Genomic DNA, 19,162 nt, shown 5'->3' on the forward strand with positions numbered 1-19,162 from the left:
AGCCTTAATGTTCTTTTTGCTCAGCAGTTGTTTTCACCTTGGCACTCTGCCATGCAGGCTATTTTTGCCCAGTCTCTCTCTTCCGGTGGAGTCATGGACACTGAGGCAAGTGAGGCCCGAAGTTCTTTTGGATGTTGTCGTGGGGTCTTTTGTGACCTCTTGGATTCGTCGTCGCTGCGCTCTTTGGGTAATTTTGGTCAGCCGGCCACTCCTGGGAAGGTTCACCACTTGTCCATGTTTTTGCCATTTGTGGATAATTGCTCTCACTGTGGTTTGCTGGAGTCCCAAAGCTTCATGGCTTTTTTTCCAGACTGATAGAGCTCAGTTTGTATCTCGGCATGATGTCTATCTTTTGAGGATCTACATCACTTTGTCAGGCAGGTCTTATTTAAGCGATAATTTGATTCAGATCAGATAAACAGGCTAGTCTAGTGATATTTAATTTTTAGTGTAATGAACTAATGTTATGGGTGTTTTTTTGTTTTGTTTTGTTTTTTGGGGGTGGGGTGTCAGCCAAAACTCTTCATTTTTATGAACGTCACATTATTTCCTATTATTTCCCTGTTTTGACCGGTGCTTTCTCCTATGGCTCCTCCGGAGTTGTTTTTTATTGTTGACTGATGGAGACACCAATGCCACAAGGTCTTGTCTTCTTAAGACCTGCATTGGAGTAGGGGAGAGAGGGCAGAAAGAGAGAGAGATCTTTTTTCTTTAGCTGAGGGTTGCATTCATTTGATGAAAGCATTGCCAAGAGCATCCATGCAAATATGTTTAAATTGGGTTTGGTCTGAAAAACAGTATCTGCAATTTGACCCAGATTCTTATATGAACATGTCTAAGGGGTAGTGGAGTGCACACTCTGTGTGATACATATAATATAAACTCTTCCATCATGAGTCTTCCCCTGAAGCTTTGGCAGCAAGTCCATTATAAGGTCAGACAATAACTAGGAACACTAGAAAGACTCTCTTTCACTATAACAACTTTACAACTATTTAAGTACATGAATGGAAGTGTGAGGTCACAAATGTACAAACCAGCATTTCCTGAGGAATAAATGTATGCTTCATTAATTCCTTTTTATGTGCCCATGCATAAAGCACTCCCTTTTTGTGCCCCTTTTTGTCAAGTGCTTTATATAGAGCTGTGTTGTACCCTTTAAAATGAACATGCTCACATCACCTTACATAAGCGTGCCAAGCTTTAAATAAGTGCCTGGCTGATGTAAGATTGGTAGAGTCCCTTCTTGATGCATATCTAGTTTAGACCTGATCCTCACCTGTAGGGATCCTGTGTGCGAATATAATCCAAAAATCTGTTTAATCGATCCATCTGGTTGTCCCCAGTCTTTTCAAGTAGGATTTGTGGAGAGAATTCGCCAGTCCTGACTGAGAGGCCTGTCATGACACAGGTTATCTGACCAACCAGTTCTCCAGTTAGAGCATCATGTTGTAGAGGAAAACTATTGTTTGTGTGGTTTGTCAGTCAAATTGAACTCCTCATGCATGAAACAGTGTAGGGGGTATATCCTCATCACCTTCACCATGTTTTCTGCACCAGGTAAACACACACAGCATCCAAATGATCTGAAAGGAACTGTGATTCACACCAGGACACCATCTTCCCATAGTCTCTCTGACCTATCTGCAGATGCAAAAGTTGTACTGCCCTGTGTGTCCTGAGAACTTTCGATCATGACCAGCATTAATGTTTTCAGATGTCTGTGAACCGGGGTGGTGAAGCTACAGCCCGCGGACCACATCCGCACCTTAGATTGGTACCAACTTGCCCATAATTATACCTGTATTAGTTTGACCTTTTTTTGGCGCATTAGGCAAAGATAGAGCTGAAGATCTTCGCCCGAACCCGACAGGTTTTTACACTGGCTTGCACGGTAAATGAGTGGTCATGTATGGCAAGCAGTCAGCGCCAATAACCTCCAGGTTCATTACATGTTTTATAGGTTGCATTAAACACCGTAAAACACACAATTTTTAAAGCCACTTAATAATAAAACGGCATCTGTACACTAAAGCAGTTCTGAACACTCCCTCAACTGCAGTTTTTCACCAGCACGCGTTACCCAGCGTAAAAATGCAGTTTTCTTTTATTCTAATGATCTCAGTCCTGTGCGCTTCACAAAAAATTTATTTTAACTGTCAGGACCCAGTCACCCAGTTATTAAGTGGTTACTGGAACAAAGGGATAAACTTGTTTTATTCTCCTTAACAATATTAGTCAATATAAAAAAAAATTATCAACTTTGGCAAGGTTGACTTGGTGTCAAATATTTATTATGTGATGGAATGAGAAATGGAATTTCATGCATTTTCATTCCTAAGTAAAAAGAAGAAAAAAGATATAAAGAAACAGATCAAATCATTAAACAGGCACACTTCAAATAAACAAAATGCACATATCTCAAACATTTTACTCCAGTGTGACCAGGAAGTACAAAAGGATGATTACTTGGGTGCAGTCGGTTGCAGTGTAGGAGATCTGTCATTGACTTTCTGCTTTACTGATTGTGTAAATATGAACACTGTATTGTGTTCTTATTTTTATGTCTGATATGTATGCATATGGTGCTGGCCCAGCCCGTCTGTCAAATATTAAAAGTCATTGTGGCACCTGAGCTAAAAGGTTTGCCCACCCTTGCTCTAGCATCTATGTGGGACAGTGGCTGAGACCTAGAAACATGATAAAAACACTTTGCCTGTGTCAGATTGTAAAAACACACACCATGTTGGTCTGAAAACACTCTGCAGTAACCATCTTCAGGCCAAATGCGACAATCGAAAAAGCACATCTGCCCACAATCACTTATCTGATTGCAAACACAGACGGGCCAACCTCATCAATAATACATCAGGACTCAACAAAAAAAAGCCCAGTTTACACCACTGGCTTCAGCCAGCGCTATTCCTGCTCCGTTTTCTGGTCGCTTGGCCCATGCAGCACCGTGCAGTCTGAGGTCCAAGCGCAACCTAATCCCAAGTTTTAATTGGTGCCAGCGAAGGCTGAGAGGGCGGAATGGAGCTAAAAATAAAGATATGGATCCCGGCAGCTACAGTGGATTAAGCTTTGGTTTGTGTGTCTTCGTGCGTTAGAGGGATTCATGTTTTCCAATATTTGCTTGAATAATATGTTTTCTTTTTAAGCTTAGTGAAGTGTTTTGTTTGTGATTTATACATAATTCTAAGAGCACAGATATTGCATATATTATTAGATGTATGTGTGTGTATATATAACTATTATATAATCCTCAAAAGCACTGTAATTTGTATAAAGATGAATCTGGCCTTAGTTTAGAGGAGGAAATGGTTAGTCATGGATAAAATAATCATTTCCAGTCTCTGGGAAGCTGTTTTCATTCGGGGGTTTTTTTTATACACCCTGGCTTTAAGGCTGATTTCATACCTGAGTGGAAACACCTGTTTACCCATGTTGAGAATGTGTGTAAGGGAGAAGGAAGTGGAGAAACTATTTGTGTGTGTGTGTGTGTGTGTGTGTGTGTGTGTGTGTGTGTGTGTGTGAAGGAAGCTCAGCTGTTCTTGTTTACCTTCAGCTGTCCCAGTGAAAGCAGAGATCCAGATGGAGAAGAGCTGAAGCTCTTATGGCTCACAACCGAAAGCCTGGCTGGCCTCGACCAAAGCTGTTCATTGTGATTCATCACATTAAGAATAGCAGTGGATTGTTTTCTACCCTCCTGGTCTGAGACCTGAGTGGTAGGAGCCTAGTGGGTAACACACTCGCCTATGAACCAGAAGACCAGTTACAGGTTCAAACCCCACTGACTGCAATTGTGTCCTTGAGCAAGACACTGGCATCTGATAAACGCTGTAAATGTAGATCATTCTAGTCCTGCTCCTTCTTTAGAGCTGGTGTAGCTGATGACCTGCGTAGAGGTTAAACTGTTAGTGTAGCTTCATGATTGGCTCCTGCATTGAGTGGGAGGAGACTTTTTTTCGTCTTTTTTTTCGTTTTTCGTCTGTTGGAGATTGTTACCAATCAGACAGAATGACCTGTGAAAGTGGAAGTGAAGTGATTGCCATTGTGAAACACTGCAGCACAGCACACGGTGACACAATGAAAGCAGCCATGACATGACATGACAGGCACCTGGGAAGAAGTGTGTGGGGACGGTGCTCGTATGTGGGGACGAAACCTCAGTGGAAATGCAGAGTTATAGAAATTCCTTCACGTAATGTACCATGGCATATTGTGGCAGCACCTGTCACTGTCACATAGCACAATGGAGTTCAAGGCTGCTGCTTATCCTTGTGAGGGCCGTGTGAGGGCTCACCAAGTCACCGTCTGACTGCATTTAACAAGTTGTATAAAGTCTCAAGATATTCAAATAAAACTGCACATCAAATAAGACTACACTACACCCCTAGTGGACAGATGTCCTTATTTTCATGCATGAAATGCAGCCTGATTGAGCATTTGGTGATGAGGTTTAACCCAACAGCTACACAGAAGACTCATATCTCTTTCTTCCGTTCCTTCTTTCAGACAACTGTCCCCTTAAATATTACACAGACTGAACATTCAACATCTTCAAGATACAAACAGCATGTTTTTTTCCCCATCCAGACCACGTAACATGCTTTTATTGTGCCTCTCCACTCTGAAAGAATAAATAAAAGAAGGTGAATGTGAATTGATTGACAGAAGCTCACAGGGGGACTTTATTTTTGGTCCATCCATTAAATATGAAGGAGCTGGAGCTTTTAAACAAGCGGTTCCTTCATTTGGCCTCTGTTATCCCATTGTAGATGAACAGGATGTCCTAATGCCCCCTGGGAGCACATGCAGGATCCTCACTATTAGCGCGCTGCACTACTCTCTCCTGAATAGGGCTGCTGAGTATTTATAGGATGTTTTCTTTTGCTGGAGTCGTGGCCATTACCTAAGAAGCTTTTTTGCCCCTCTGTCTCACATAAAAATATGAATTCAGGAATATTATTTTGTTATACTAAAGGACTCAGAACAGGCAGACTCTTCTTTCTATCCATCTTGCATCATCTTCTATCGCTTCTTGCTGTGCAGTGGTCTGAAAAAAAAGAGAAGACGTTGGAACTCCGAGCGAAGCAGGCGGTGGTGAAATAAAATTAAAGGCCGGGGCGTGTTTCTGTTTAACTGCCGCTTGGGTGGATGTCTTGCCATGTCACACAGGTTAATCTATACCATGTGAAACGTGGATGAAGAACATCTGTCTGGTTTTGTGTCCCACACCAGTCATAATAATAAACCGATCTTTAACAAATAGCTTCTAGGTGTTATTCCTCTTTGTAAATTAGCGTGAGGACTATTGTTTTGCATTAAGGCACATGAATTGGCTTTGTCAAGCGTGGAGGACATTATGATAGAGTTCTGTTTAGCAACTTGTTTAACTGTGACAGGTGATTAATGGCAGTTGCTGTAAGGGGGGGGTCTGCAGCGCCTGCGTCTGCGAACTGTGAGAGACGCCGCCTGTTCATCAGTCAGCCAGGCTTTTTTACTGTAATTGTAGTCCAAGGACAATGTACACGTCAGTGTTTAAGAAGTGTGCAGAGTCCAATAATGAGATGTCAACCGGTGTAAAATCTTCAGTGAATTGGTGTTACTTTTACCACAAGTGAGACAAAATCCCAATAATTCACAATCCTCTACTACACACTTTGCCCTGGTGCATCAGAGACATCAGATTGGTGAAAACACCTGTCCAGACAGTGTTTATATTGTAAATGACTCTGGTCGCTGGAAATGTCTGTTAATTATGGAATATATTGGTTCTAATCACTTAATTTGGAATGGGTGATTAGAACCCTTCATATGTCAGACTGTGGGCAGCATAGGGTGTCGTGCATTGTTTGTGTGTAGTTTGAAGGTACTCCCTGTATCCTGCTTGTTTTTGTATTCCGTTTTCATTGTTTCTTTCTTGGTTTATTAAAATATCACGTTTTTATTTCAATGTTACACCCCTACTTACACCCCTGCATGGCACTACAACTATCAAACTCATTGTATATCATTTCAAAATTGCATGGTCATTTTTTTAATTTCCATGTTCTCAGTTTAAAAAAATGGTCTGTTTGAATAGAAAAAATAGATTGATTATCAAATAGTGATTATTAGAAATAGAAATTATGATGTAGTCAGACCCATCTCTGTAGTTCCAGACCAACTGTCTCTCAGCTCTAACAGCAGCTATAAATGATACAGATGAAGAGAATATGCTCAGCACTTGAGCTCCCAGCTTTTCGTCTCGCCACTTTTATCTGAAAGAGAGTGGGACAGGGTTCTCTTTTTAGAATGAGACAATGGGTGCATCAGTATGTTGTTTTTTTCGTGCAATGGCACTTTCAGTGAGGCTGGAATGAAAAATCGAAGGGGTGAACACTATTGAAACATCTACTAGTGTTCTAGGTCTGGGTTTTAGGACCTGAAACATTCTAAAGATTTTGATCCTTGAGGTGTGTTAGGAATTAAAGGACAGGTTTAAGGGACCTTCTTCTTGTCTTTTTTCCTGGGTCCATGCTGTTCATCGTTCACGCTGAAGCGTCTCTGGGATTACTTCTTCTGTGCTTCTTCCTCCTGCACACACTTGCTCAGTTGATCTTCATTTGTTGCTCCATAATTATTCAAATTGGGCATCTGCATTTGCCATGGTGACCAAACGGTCGTTGTTTTGTTGTGTTGTTTTTGTGATTAAAACATTGACGGATTTCTGAAATCAGTGAGTCTGCAGGACATTTGTTACATTCAGCTTCTGACAGAAAACAGAATATTTCAAAGATTAAGCACTTCTAATGGATCAAGCATTTTGCACATTTCATTCCATGTGCCAAAAAAGTGAAATTAAGTTAAAAAAAAAAAGCATGATATTGTCCAGACCTTCTGACGTGTACTGGTAGGTAGAATGAGGCATTACTCATCTGTCTGAATGCTACAATGTCATCAGTCAAGGTCATCTTAATGAGACAGCTGAGCTGTTCTGGTCACCGACCTCTGACCGAAGCCTTTCCAGTAGCTCTGACCCTCACAGACTGGCTCTTGTCCCACAGGGCGCTTCTGGATGATGAGGTGGCAGTGCTGAAGGAGGAAACTGGGTCAGGGTGGGAAGCAGTGAGGAGAGGGCTGCGTGGTTGATGTCTCCTTCTTTGATGATGTTTGGCAGCAGACAAGATGGGGGGGAAATTTCTCACCCACGAGGGGGGCTGGGGTAGGATGGAGTTTGAGGTACTGAAGCTGTGGTTTGACGAGTGTGTTTGTGTGTCTTAGTCTCATGACTTGGTTAATATGAATTTATTACGGATTTTGGTTGAGAATCTGCCTGAAGGCACTTAGTTAAACCGAGGGGAGTAAAGAATGCTAATAATCTCTTTCTCTCTCTCACTCTATCAGGCTTTGCAGTCTCACCTTAAAGAAGCTGATTGTCCTGAGAGAACTGGATAAAGAGCTCAACTCTGTTGTCATAGCTGTGAAAATACAGGTAAGAGAGACTGGTTTTCAGATGATCAAAAGCCATACGTCTTTACCTCTGTTTGCCAGGCGCACCTTGCACATGCATCAGAGACCTTCAGAATTAACATGCCTATAAGATATTCTGCCAAAAGCACTGGTCTCCTTTTTGCTGGGTCTGTCACAACTTCTTTTGTTATGTTTTTAACCTATGACCCTGCCATGCAACAGCCAGATATATGCTTCAGGCCATTTAAACTGAACAGTCATCACATTCCTGTCAGTCCACTGAGGTTCTTGTACTTATCATATCTCATCTGATCTTATCATATCTTATCATATCATATCTAGATGTGTACTTATCATATCTAGTCCTCTAGTCCTCCAGCTTATCAATCATATTGGATCAGATCAGTATAATTATAAATATGTGATAAACATTATAAATTAGTCAATTTATTTTTTGCTCATTTATCGGCACATTGCAATGTTGCAATTTAAAAACGTTTTCATGAAATATGGGATTTCTCCCTTTCTGGTCCTGGGGAGAGCTCTTTTTTCCTCTCCTCCCTTTGGAACTGGGGCAATTCAATTTCCAGCAGCAGGATCCTCCAGCCAATACTCCAGTGAGTGAGAGAGTGAGAGAAGGGGGGAGGGCGCTGTAATATCATATTTCACAGACACAGATGGCACTCAAACAGACTCTGAAATAAGTTGTGCTGTCTGTGTGTATGAATCTGTTGATGTATAATGGGTTCTACCCATTCCTTTCATTGCTCATAGTGATGAACTGGGGACCGCGCCTTTAACATTCCTAATCTGACTCTGCCTAATCCTTCCGAGATCCTGTGTACAAACACTGCATTGGTCCTCTGGGGGTCCCGCTGTCCAAACACCATGAGGTTATTGGATATTTGAGTGTGATTCCACACTCATGCCTTGAACACGTTTCCTCATTTGGAAATGGAAGCAGTTGCTTTTCTCAACATTTAACCACATTTCACCACCTAATGATCAATTTGTAGCCTTACCCTGCATGCTGTTAACAGTTTAGATTTAGTTTCTCACACTCCTACGTCACATTTTCTTCACTTGGCTGGACAGTTACGAGCTGAGGTTACAACCCTAAACTGAGTGCCTTGAATTTAATCACATTAGTTGAATTATGTGTGCCTCTCACACACTCTCCCTATATTAGGATATTTTAAAATGATTGGGAAATGGTAACATGATTACTTTTGGTGACTCTAGTAAATCCTTTTTATGGAATATTATTATTTGGCTTAAGCTATTGGACGTGCAAGGTATCATTTTGTAAATTGTCCTGTTGCTTTGTTTTATTGGAAATGTTTCGGAAGTCACATGTGTTCCTGTATCCAACTTACGTTCTACAAAATACACATAGTGTATCAAAACATAGCTCTTCACTCTTTGCATGCTGAAACTAAATGTGGTGTTAGAGAGGGATTCTGGGAGACTAGTCCGCATCTTCCTTCTGTTCATCATAACACACATCCCTGAGGATTAGTCACATGACCACTCACAACTAGTATATGATGGCAACTAGGCCTAATTATGATGTAAGTATCAGACATCCAAGTGAATGTTACTTAAGAGGAAGTGTTGGGAGAACGTTGGTCACTCGAGCATCAGCCGTCTGTTCTTAATTCAGTTATCAGACTTCATGAGAGGATGTGCTGTGTCGGAGCTTAAACTGCTGGCTGCTGTCCCAAATCTGTCTCTATCTGGCCTGTTTGACTGTCCTGTGAGGTTCACATTGACACAGTCCCAGGATCTTAAACCTTAAAGCGCATTTATTATTTATTACTGATTGTGACTTGTTTTATTTTAAAGAGCTGGAGCACCAATCATAAATTATTAGAGGTGTGTTGCTCCAAGCAGGCAATGCTGTGGATTTGGATGCTTCTCTGTGTGCCATGACATTGTTGCATGCAACAAACATGTGTGTTGCATTTCTTCTGTTCCTGCAGGGTTCCAAAAGGATTCTGAGATCAAACGAGTACATCCTACCACCCAGTGGCATGATGGAGACTGACCTTGAGCTCACCTTCTCACTTCAGGTAGAGAAGCCTGATTTATCAGCATTTATCAGATGCCCTTATCCAGAGCGACTTACAATCAGTAGTTACAATCAGTAGTTAGTCCAGGGGGACTAACAGTCCCCCCCTGGAGCAACTTAGGGTTAAGTGTCTTGCTCAGGGACACAATGGTAGTAAGCGGGATTTGAACCTGGGTCTTCTGGTTCATAGGCGAGTGTGTTACCCACTAGGCTACTACCACCCTAGGATGCTAGCTAGGATGCCTGTCCAGGAAAAATATATTACATGGTGCAAATATTCTCTCTATAAGAATAGATTTTTGATCATTTGGACATTTTCTTTTAATGTCAGTATCCACACTTCCTGAAGAGGGATGCCAATCGACTCCAGATTATGCTACAGAGGAGGAAACGCTACAAAAACCGCACTATCCTTGGGTACAAGACACTAGCAGTGGGTGTTATCAACATGGCAGAGGTAGGACTTCTATATCGAGGATACAGGGGTTGTAGAGGTTTAAGTCACCCAGGAGAGTGTTGAGTTTAAAAAAAAAATATGAATTGACTGGTTTGTAGTTTCTACTTACATATATGCAATATTTAAGATTCAAAAGTGTTGTAACAGGCTATTATATCACAGCTAGTTCTGAATTGACATTCTAATTCTTAGGAACAGCTGGATCAGTGATGAACTATTTCATCAATGAAGATTAAAATAAAAATGCAAGCATTCTTTGCACACCACAGACATGGGTGTATATGCATGAACTCTAAAATGCACATCATCAAGTCTAAATCAATCTCTGACTTGTTTGTCGTCTGTCATCTGTCACTGTTATCCTGGGAATGTTCATGCCTGCCCTCACGTCTGTGACACAATGACTGACAGGCAGTGGAATTGGTGGCGTTAATGAATGACAACAATAGCTGATTTAAAAGCTAAAGCAGCCCTGGTTCTGTTTTATCACATCAGAATTGTGCCATATTACATGCATTGAAGAGTACCACAGGTTGATACTGTAATTATTAGTCCAAGCATGTAGACAAACAATATCCTAAAAATTTTAATTGTTATGAAGGTTTAAGTTTGCAGATGTAACACAGCTGTGATGGGTCTGTGTTCATTTCCTCAGGTCATGCAGCACCCCTCCGATGGTGCCCAGATCCTGGGTCTCCACAGCAACATGAAGGACGTATCAGCACGTGTCGCAGAAATAAGTGTGTTTTCATTGTCCAGCCAGCCCATTGACCATGAGGACAGCAGTGGACCTGTTGGGACCAAAACCTCAGGCAAGTCACATTCAGCCAGAGTCAGCAGAAACAGCTGTCTGGTGTCCACAGTTTTTTAGATCCTATACCATGACTGAAATAAGGATCCTAATGAAACTAGTTGTCATAAGTGGTGGTAGTAGCCTAGTGGGTAACACACTGGCTTGTGAACCAGAAGACCCGGGATAAAATCCCACTTACTACTATTGTGTCCCTGAGCAAGACACTTAACCCTAAATTGCTCCAGGGGGGACTGTCCCTGTAAATACTGATTGTAAGCCACTCTGGATGAGGGCGTCTGATAAATGCTGTAAATGTAAATGTAAAATGTAAGTCATAGCGGCAGGTAAAGGTTCACAGCAAAAGAGGCTTTTACTGAGCAGTGATGAAGAGCTTGATAGGTACAAGTATAAATTGCTCTATTGTTGTGCAGTGGCAGAGAACGTTTCAATTACAGTTTTTAATTGTAACTGAAAACAGTTCAAATTATAACTTGGAGTAATCCAAATATTGTTATATTCTTAAAATCAATATCAGTCAATCAGTTCATTATATTCTATATTCTGTTCTATTTAGCAAATAATCACAAATATATTTCTGAATCAGCAGATTTATAACATATTATTAACACAGATCAAGATTTAATTTAGATGTAATTTCTGTTACATATATGTAACAAGTTTTTATTACATCCACACAACTCATGTCAATTGTGAAGAGACTATGAGCCTTGACCTTACACACACTCAAACACACCCACTCCAGCGCTTTGGCCTGTCCAGGCCAGGGTGGTCCTCCCATTTCTGATTGTCCCCACATGTTCTCTCCTGCACAACAACATATGAGCTCACTCATGCTGTACCTCGCAGGATCCACACAGGGGGTTACCTCATCCCCAAAGCATCCATCCATCAGAGAAGCCTGTGGGCCTCATCCCACTCAGTCATGGCCATTTCCCATGATGTAGATTAGCCAACTAAACTCAGATGTTCTCAGATCTTTCTGACTTGCTCTGTATGTGAAACAGAGTGTGCTGTTCCACAGCTGCTGTTTATTTTTAAGTTGGGTACTTTCCTCATATCATGGGTAGGCTTCTGTAACTGGAGATAGGTGAATAGTAGTTGGGCATCAGAGGAGGTGTACACTTTCTCTCAGCTGCTAATATAAGTGCAGAACCAGCACCACAGTTCCAGTTTCACTTCAGACATTTGAGGTGAGGTTTAGGCAGTTTGATCCATAGTTATATATGGCTAGATGGATAGAGAGGTACTTGCCCAATCGCTGAATGCAGGCTTAAAAATGGTTGTGTATTAAGTCAATATGCAATTGGTGTGTTTTCTGGGAGAAAGTGGAGTTCAGAATAGCAACAAGGTGTCATGTTTCGGTTGATCTGTTGTGTAACTTTGGGACTAATTTGTCTGGCTACGACTGTCCAGGTTGGCCAGTTGCCAGCACACCTGATCCGGCTAATAAGGGCTTTGATAATGATCTGATGAGCTGGATCGGGTATGTTGGACCAGTAAAAAACTGGACTGATCTAGACTGTCCATCCGCAGTGTTCACGTTTTAAAAAGTCAATCTTACTAACATTTTTGCTTAGCCACATCAAGATTCATATCACATGATAACACACAAATATTGTGTAATTTGTTATAGTATGTAAAGTACAGAACTAACAGGACAATTGTATCCCTTTTGGGAAATATTCTGCGAATGGAATTAATGGGGCAATGATGCCTCAGCGATGATGTTGTGGCACCAGTTCATCTCAACCAATGTAGCCACCTGTTATATAATCAGATACCACCAGTGCCATGTTTCAGGAGTATTCCAGAAGCAGTTGTCTGTTCACGTCACTTGAGTTATGCGAGTAGTCTATTTGTGCCATGCACCACTTTCTGTGACGTTTCTGAGAGTTTTCAACCTTCCAGTCAGGATATTCAAATCGTGCTAAGAGGTGTGCATGGAACATAAATATTATTATGGGAATGAAAACATTTGTAACAACTACAGCACAAAAAATAAAATTGTCAACTAATGAGTGAAACACTTTCCTTGGGAATCTTGCATATTGTGTAACATACCAAATCCCTGTTTGTGTGTGTATGTGGTATTAACACACTATGAACCAGAAGACTCAGGTTACTTACTTCCATTGTGTCCCTGAGCAAGACACTTAAAATAATCAGTAGCTACAATCAACTAAATGCCATAAAATGTATACATGGAAATTGTGTGTGTGTGTATAACAGATCGCTCTCCTGACATGGATAACTACTCAGAGGAGGATGATGATAGCTACTCCTCTGAGCAAGAAGCCAGTGATGATGCTGTGCATGGACAGGTTAGTACCCTTCCCAGGTTGGCAACCCACACTTCTTTAAATGAATGCTTAATGAGCTAGACTGCATATCAAAGCATATCAAGAAGTGATTATTTTATTCTGATCTCTGCTCGTTAGATGGTTGTCTTTTACTCTAAAAGCTGCTAGTTTGAACTAGTCATAATGATAGTAACAACAGAAAAAAGAATAAGTTCACATAACAATTTTTTTAATGGGAATTGGAGTGACAAGCAAATAATAAAAAAATCTTCCTTTTTCCTGCACATAGGACCTGTATGACGAGGACGACGAGGTACGGAAGTCAAAAAAATCAAGGAGGAAAATGATCAGAACGACTTCAATGACTAGGGTGAGCAGGCACCATCACACACTCTTATTCCCTGCAACAGGAGTCTTAAAATCATGGTCCTCAGGGTACTGGGCAGTGGTGGCCTAGTGGTTAAGGAAGTGGCCTTGTAATCAGAAGGTTGCCGGTTCGAATCGCGATCCGCCAAGGTGCCACTGAGCAAAGCACCGTCCCCACACACTGCTCCCCTTGCGCCTGTCATGGCTGCCCACTGCTCACCAAGGGTGGTGGTTAAAAGCAGAGGACACATTTTGTTGTGTCACCGTGTGCTGTGCTGCAGGGTATCACAATGACAATCACTTCACTTCACTACTGCTGATTCTCCATCCTTCCTTTACCCATGAATCATTTTGTAATAAATGAATTAATGTCCAACTAATAATCAGAGCGAACAAGACCTGGACCTGGGGCCAGATTTAGTGTTCAGTGAGTACTGTATAGCGTACGTAACATGAACTGTGCAATGTTCACTGCAGAGAGCTGAATTTTCTTTCTAGACTCATCCATTCTCACAATTACCATGATGGTTGTCAAGTAAAAACTGAGTCGGTGATTACAGCGCAACACACATTTGCCTTTGAAGTGACAGATTCCAACTCCCACCCGCAGCCTCTTTCTGTTGCAGTTAAAGTGTCACACTAAATTAGCTCCTCAATTTGTGACAGTGCTAGTATTCAAGTTCCTTCTCCTGCTCTTCTTCACAGCAACCCAACTTCAAACAGAAGTTTGTGGCTTTACTGAAGAGGTTCAAGGTGACAGATGAGGTGAGTGTTGAATGTAGGAGTGATCTGGCATGTCATTCCAGAGAGTAACACACCCTGTTCACTTCCTCAGTGAACTATTTTTTATCAAATTTTTATCAAATGTTGAGAGGAAACAGTGTGATGAGGGGAAAAAGAAGCTTTCCCTCGGCCCACAACACACATAAACACATACACAGACACGAACAAACAGCCAGCTAACCAAATTTACATTAGTGCTAGCTTTTGGCTAATACTAACCCATTAACTGCTGCTTTCGTGTGGATGCTAATCTCATTAGCACTTCATTGGGCTGTCTGTCCATCCCAGCTTCAGATTTCTCGTCCTCTGACTGAGGTTGTGCAAATGTGTAATCACATTTGACTTCAATAATGTAGGAAAATGAGGGGTCCAGTGGGCTGACCAAGTGTATAATCTGGCTATCAGGGCCACACATCTTAAAAACCAGAGATGGCACCAAGATGCCAAAAAGTGTCAACTATGGAGACAGTTTTTTTCCCCCCTAAATGATTCATTTAAATTCATTTGATGTCTGAGACCAAGTCTGTGAATTGACATTCAGTCAACAGATAATTTTTTCTGAAGCCTGAATTTGATCTATTTCCCATTGTGCACTGCCTCCTGGAAATCCGCTATTAACGCATTTTTAATCTTTTGCCGCTGTTAACGCCTGTTAGATGTAAATACCATCTGGCCCAAAGAGCCAGCTCCAGTCTCGTTGTGCCCTCTGCCAGGCCCAGATCTCAGCTGTCTGATTGGTTAGCCGCAGACTAGTCATCATATGCTTCAGGTCAGTGTAGCCATCATTCTGCTAGGGAAAGGATAAAGGAGATCCATAAAGGAGAAGGAAGGGTTCTTTCTTACAGGAAGGTAAATGTAAAGTGTAGAAAGATAGATAAACTATTAATATATTCAAAAACAGTAATTTGACATTCATTAAATGCCATATGTGGCATATAATATTTTTCCCAGACAACACAGAGATAAGAGCAGATCAACTGCCACACAGAAGGCTTCATTTAACCAGCAATCCCTAAAAATGTACTAAATGAGTTAGTACTAAAAGATCATTACAATACTTGACTATGCTGAGAATTCAGTTACAAACACTCCCATTCTTAAAAGCACACAAACTCCCAGAATTCCACTGTTTTATGGAGCCCATATGAAGCTCCTGTATGAATCTGGATTTCATGTGATCCATATTGATGTTCCAAAGGTACTAGAGCTGATCCCCTTTCTGCAATGCAGATGATGGTTTTGTGTGTGTGTGTACGTGCGAGCATTCTCTCATGTGGTAGCTGTACTCGCACATATGTGGAAGAATGTAGGTCATGCATCACCAGCAGAATCCCATGGAATGTGATTGTGTGGCTCAGTATCTGTGTCACAAGTGATGATGAAATGGACGTATTCCAAGCGATTTCAGCCTTTGCTTAAAATTTGATTTAGCAAAACAGTTTCTGGATGTCTTGGTCCTGATGAATTCTCATTCATACGACTGCTTTAACATATCTAAAAACCCATCTGTATCATAGAAGAAAGGTAACATGTTAGGTAAATGTTAGGTAACATGTTAGAAAATGACATTGTATTTGCATTATGAATAGAATAAAACTCTCTCTCTACACAAAAGCACTGCATTAAAAACCACTCCAACCTGATGTTACCTGGCAGAGAGAGGCATGGCACAATAGGGGTTAAAAGGATGAACGGTTTCTAATTTTTTAACACCAGTAAATTATTATTGCAGTTACATGTAAATATTGCATGTAAAAAAGGTACCAATGTTATAGAGAAAACTAAAATGAAAGACAGGAGGAAAAGACAGACAGAAAAACCTGAACCAAGCTTCAGAGACATCACTTGATCCAGGTGAAAAATAGGTAGAGAGAAAAGACTCAGAAGCTGGAAGGCCCAGTTCCTGAAGGAAAAGAAGATGGAAGACCCGAGACCACAAGTGAACATTCCTTTATACATTTGACCCACAGGACGTTGTCACAGACCAATCAGAAATTGCTGTTTCTGTCTTGTCACGCCCCCACCGGTGTCTCTCGTCTGCAGAAGACAAAGGCAGAGCGGGGGATATCAAAGCACATGGCTGGCATTTCACACCTCTTGCCATTTGACAAAAATATGGAAAAACGGAGGTGCAGAAACGTCATGGCCCCGCAACGTCCCATCTTACAACAGTGACTTCCCAAATTCACATGGCATATTAAATGTTTTGCTTATGCTAGACTCAACATGGTGAGGTTGAGTTACCATGTAAAGTGCATACAGATGTCTGTGGACTGACTGTCAGGATATTTATAAATAATTACATTCATTTTGACAACCGTAAAACACAGAAAACACAGAGATGTGCATTTTAGCCATCATAATTTGTTGCAATATTAAAGTATGCATATATGAATAATACATTTAGTATGTTTCTTTTTTCAGGTTAATTGTGTGGTGCTGATTCTCTCCTAATGGGCTTAATGTTAGCATGTGTAACTTAAATTGACTGGTTGTGGCTGGGTAGGTGCTGGATTCTGACCCTGTTGACCAGACTCAAGAGGTGGAGGAGGACCTGGACCTGCTCTATGAGAGTCTGGAGGTCTACAACCAGAGCGACAGCGGCCCTGAGGTGGAGGACAATGAGAGTGTCCTGAGCACACCCAAACCCAAACTCAAGTAATTTTATTAGGGTATTTTGTATTCCACTATATTGTGTTTAATGTTATAGGGATTCATTAAAATATTCATGGACAAGGTGAAATGTATTATTATTCATGTGTTCAACTAATAGAAACTTATTATTATTAATAATATAAAAATAATAATACACGTTCAGTTTTAATGATTAGTATTAATAACATTCATTTATTGTCTTGTGTGTATGTCCTCAGGCCATTTTTTGAGGGCATGTCCCACTCCAGCTCACAGACTGAAATCGGCAGCCTGCACAGCCAGAGGAGTCGGTCCCGAGAGCAGAGCTGCACTGTGAGTTATATTTCAGTACCACTCCAACCTACGGTCAGCCCAGATAGACATTTTACATTATTTTAAATATTACATTCAACATTGCATGCAGATTTTTGAACATCAGTTCACACGCAGCTGGAAAAATGGTTTAAAGATCTAAAATGCCAGTGTCTAAAATGCCGAGAGAATGAGGCATACTTGGTCGATTACCATGCACCGGATGTGAATAGGTTGCTTTAAAACAACCATGCAACTGATAAGAACCGTCATAAAACGGGAGATGTTAGATGTATCCTGCAGGAAGGGCCAGTCGTTCTCCAAATCCCGCTGCTGTATTCTGGGCTTGGAATCAGATGTCTGTCAGAAGCATGCCAGGCACTCTAGGGACTGGGATGCCAGCTATAATTCTTGTGGAGACGCTTGAAATTGCTGGCAGATGCACATAACATCAGACCTCCAGTACAAGAGCGCAGGTCATATACGGGTTATATTATATGCAGTGGCATGTCTGATGTGTGTTTGTGTGCATTGTTGTTTGTTTCAGTCCTGAGGGTAATTTTGGGAGCATTCACAATAACCTATTTCTAAAATACATTTATTAGACCACAGGCTTGACAAGATAAAACAACAGCTCTTTGTTTTGTGTGTTCCTGCTTCATCAAAATATCTTCCATTTCCAAAAACGGAAATTATATTTTGAGTCTAGTTCTGACAGAATCTTCCTCTCCCTTTGACAATTGATATTAATATCTCCAGCAACAAAGTAACTCGCAGAGAGATTACACAAAGCACTGTGGGTCAGACTTCAGTGTGAAGTGTCTTTAATCCTCCTGTTTGTGACTTTTGGTTGTCTTATGTGTCCCATCAGTGACAATAGAAAAGCAAAGCACCAACACTGTCTACCAGCGCCCCCTGTAGGTGAAATTTGTTCTTTTTTTTCTTGCGTTATGCTGAAGGTTTGTGTGCATGATTTGACTCTTGCAGGCAGGGGATTTCTTGTCTGTAGAGAAGTGTAAAGCACATGGAGGCAGAACCCAGGACAATACCAACATGGACTCTCCAACAGGGGCGAGTGACATCCTCACAATCTTCATTACTGTCCAGTTTTCCTTTAATCAGATTTTGCAAATATAAAATACATTTGCTGTTGTGTTACCTAAAGTGTGGACTGTAATACTTTTCTCCTGCAACCATCACATTTACTTTACATTACTTTACTTTATTTAGCAGACACTTTTATCCAAAGCAACATTCATTTGTGTATATCACATTTGTGTTGAAGAGAGATTTTCATTGCTCATTAGAAATATGTGGAAACATGTCGACTCGCTTCTGTGTCCCTTGCACAACCCGCCTGTTCCTGTCTGGACCCTGTCGTGCAGGGTCTTACCCCAGAAGACCTACATTATTCAGTCAGACAGGAAACAGTCCAGCTGCTCGCTGTGAACCCATGACCCTCTGTGCTGTCGTTACCATAGTAACAGCTCTGAGTTCATCTGCCCGAATGCTGTGCCCTTTCCTCCCTGTTTGCTACAGTCAACCCGTTTGCCTTTTCACACACTTCTCACTCCATATTTATACAAAAACAGTTTTTGTTATTGATTATTATGGGCTTCCATCATCTGCTCGCTGCAGGATGCTGATGTGGAGGATGGTGGAGGTGCGGATGTGAGTGGTGGGTGGGATGTCAGTGCAGAGCGGCTACCATACTCACTGCGGAAACTTTCCAAGACGGAGTCCCAGAACCACATGTCCCCCAGGTACACTTCCACTCTCTTGCTAAACATAAGTTACTTTACAATGGAAGTGAGCACCATGAATACTCAGATATGGGTAATAATTATTCGTAGTTTTTGATGATATACTGATATGGTGGGACATGGTATTTGTCCTATGTACATCCCAACTCCTTACCCAGAGGTACAATATTACTTCAAATATTAAAACCAAATATACAAAAAATT

The 19,162-nt window shown here is 41.2% G+C and overlaps 1 protein-coding gene across 3 annotated transcripts in view; it reads left to right on the plus strand.

Moving 5' to 3' along the window:
- LOC114795451 (phosphofurin acidic cluster sorting protein 2-like) overlaps positions 1–19,162 on the plus strand; it is a 48,809-nt gene that overhangs the window by 15,493 nt on the left and 14,154 nt on the right. For 2 of the 3 annotated variants that reach the window (XM_028988756.1, XM_028988757.1), the window contains exons 2-12: positions 7,393–7,480; positions 9,441–9,530; positions 9,861–9,986; positions 10,642–10,798; positions 13,030–13,121; positions 13,390–13,470; positions 14,172–14,231; positions 16,756–16,907; positions 17,123–17,216; positions 18,183–18,266; positions 18,834–18,958. In XM_028988756.1, coding sequence (XP_028844589.1) covers positions 7,393–7,480; positions 9,441–9,530; positions 9,861–9,986; positions 10,642–10,798; positions 13,030–13,121; positions 13,390–13,470; positions 14,172–14,231; positions 16,756–16,907; positions 17,123–17,216; positions 18,183–18,266; positions 18,834–18,958 — 1,149 coding nt within the window. The remainder of the gene's footprint in view (positions 1–7,392; positions 7,481–9,440; positions 9,531–9,860; positions 9,987–10,641; positions 10,799–13,029; positions 13,122–13,389; positions 13,471–14,171; positions 14,232–16,755; positions 16,908–17,122; positions 17,217–18,182; positions 18,267–18,833; positions 18,959–19,162) is intronic. The other variant, XM_028988759.1, reaches the window with a different exon arrangement.

The sequence above is a fragment of the Denticeps clupeoides genome, chromosome 8 (assembly GCF_900700375.1).
Source record: "Denticeps clupeoides chromosome 8, fDenClu1.1, whole genome shotgun sequence".
Classification (NCBI taxonomy): domain Eukaryota; kingdom Metazoa; phylum Chordata; class Actinopteri; order Clupeiformes; family Denticipitidae; genus Denticeps; species Denticeps clupeoides.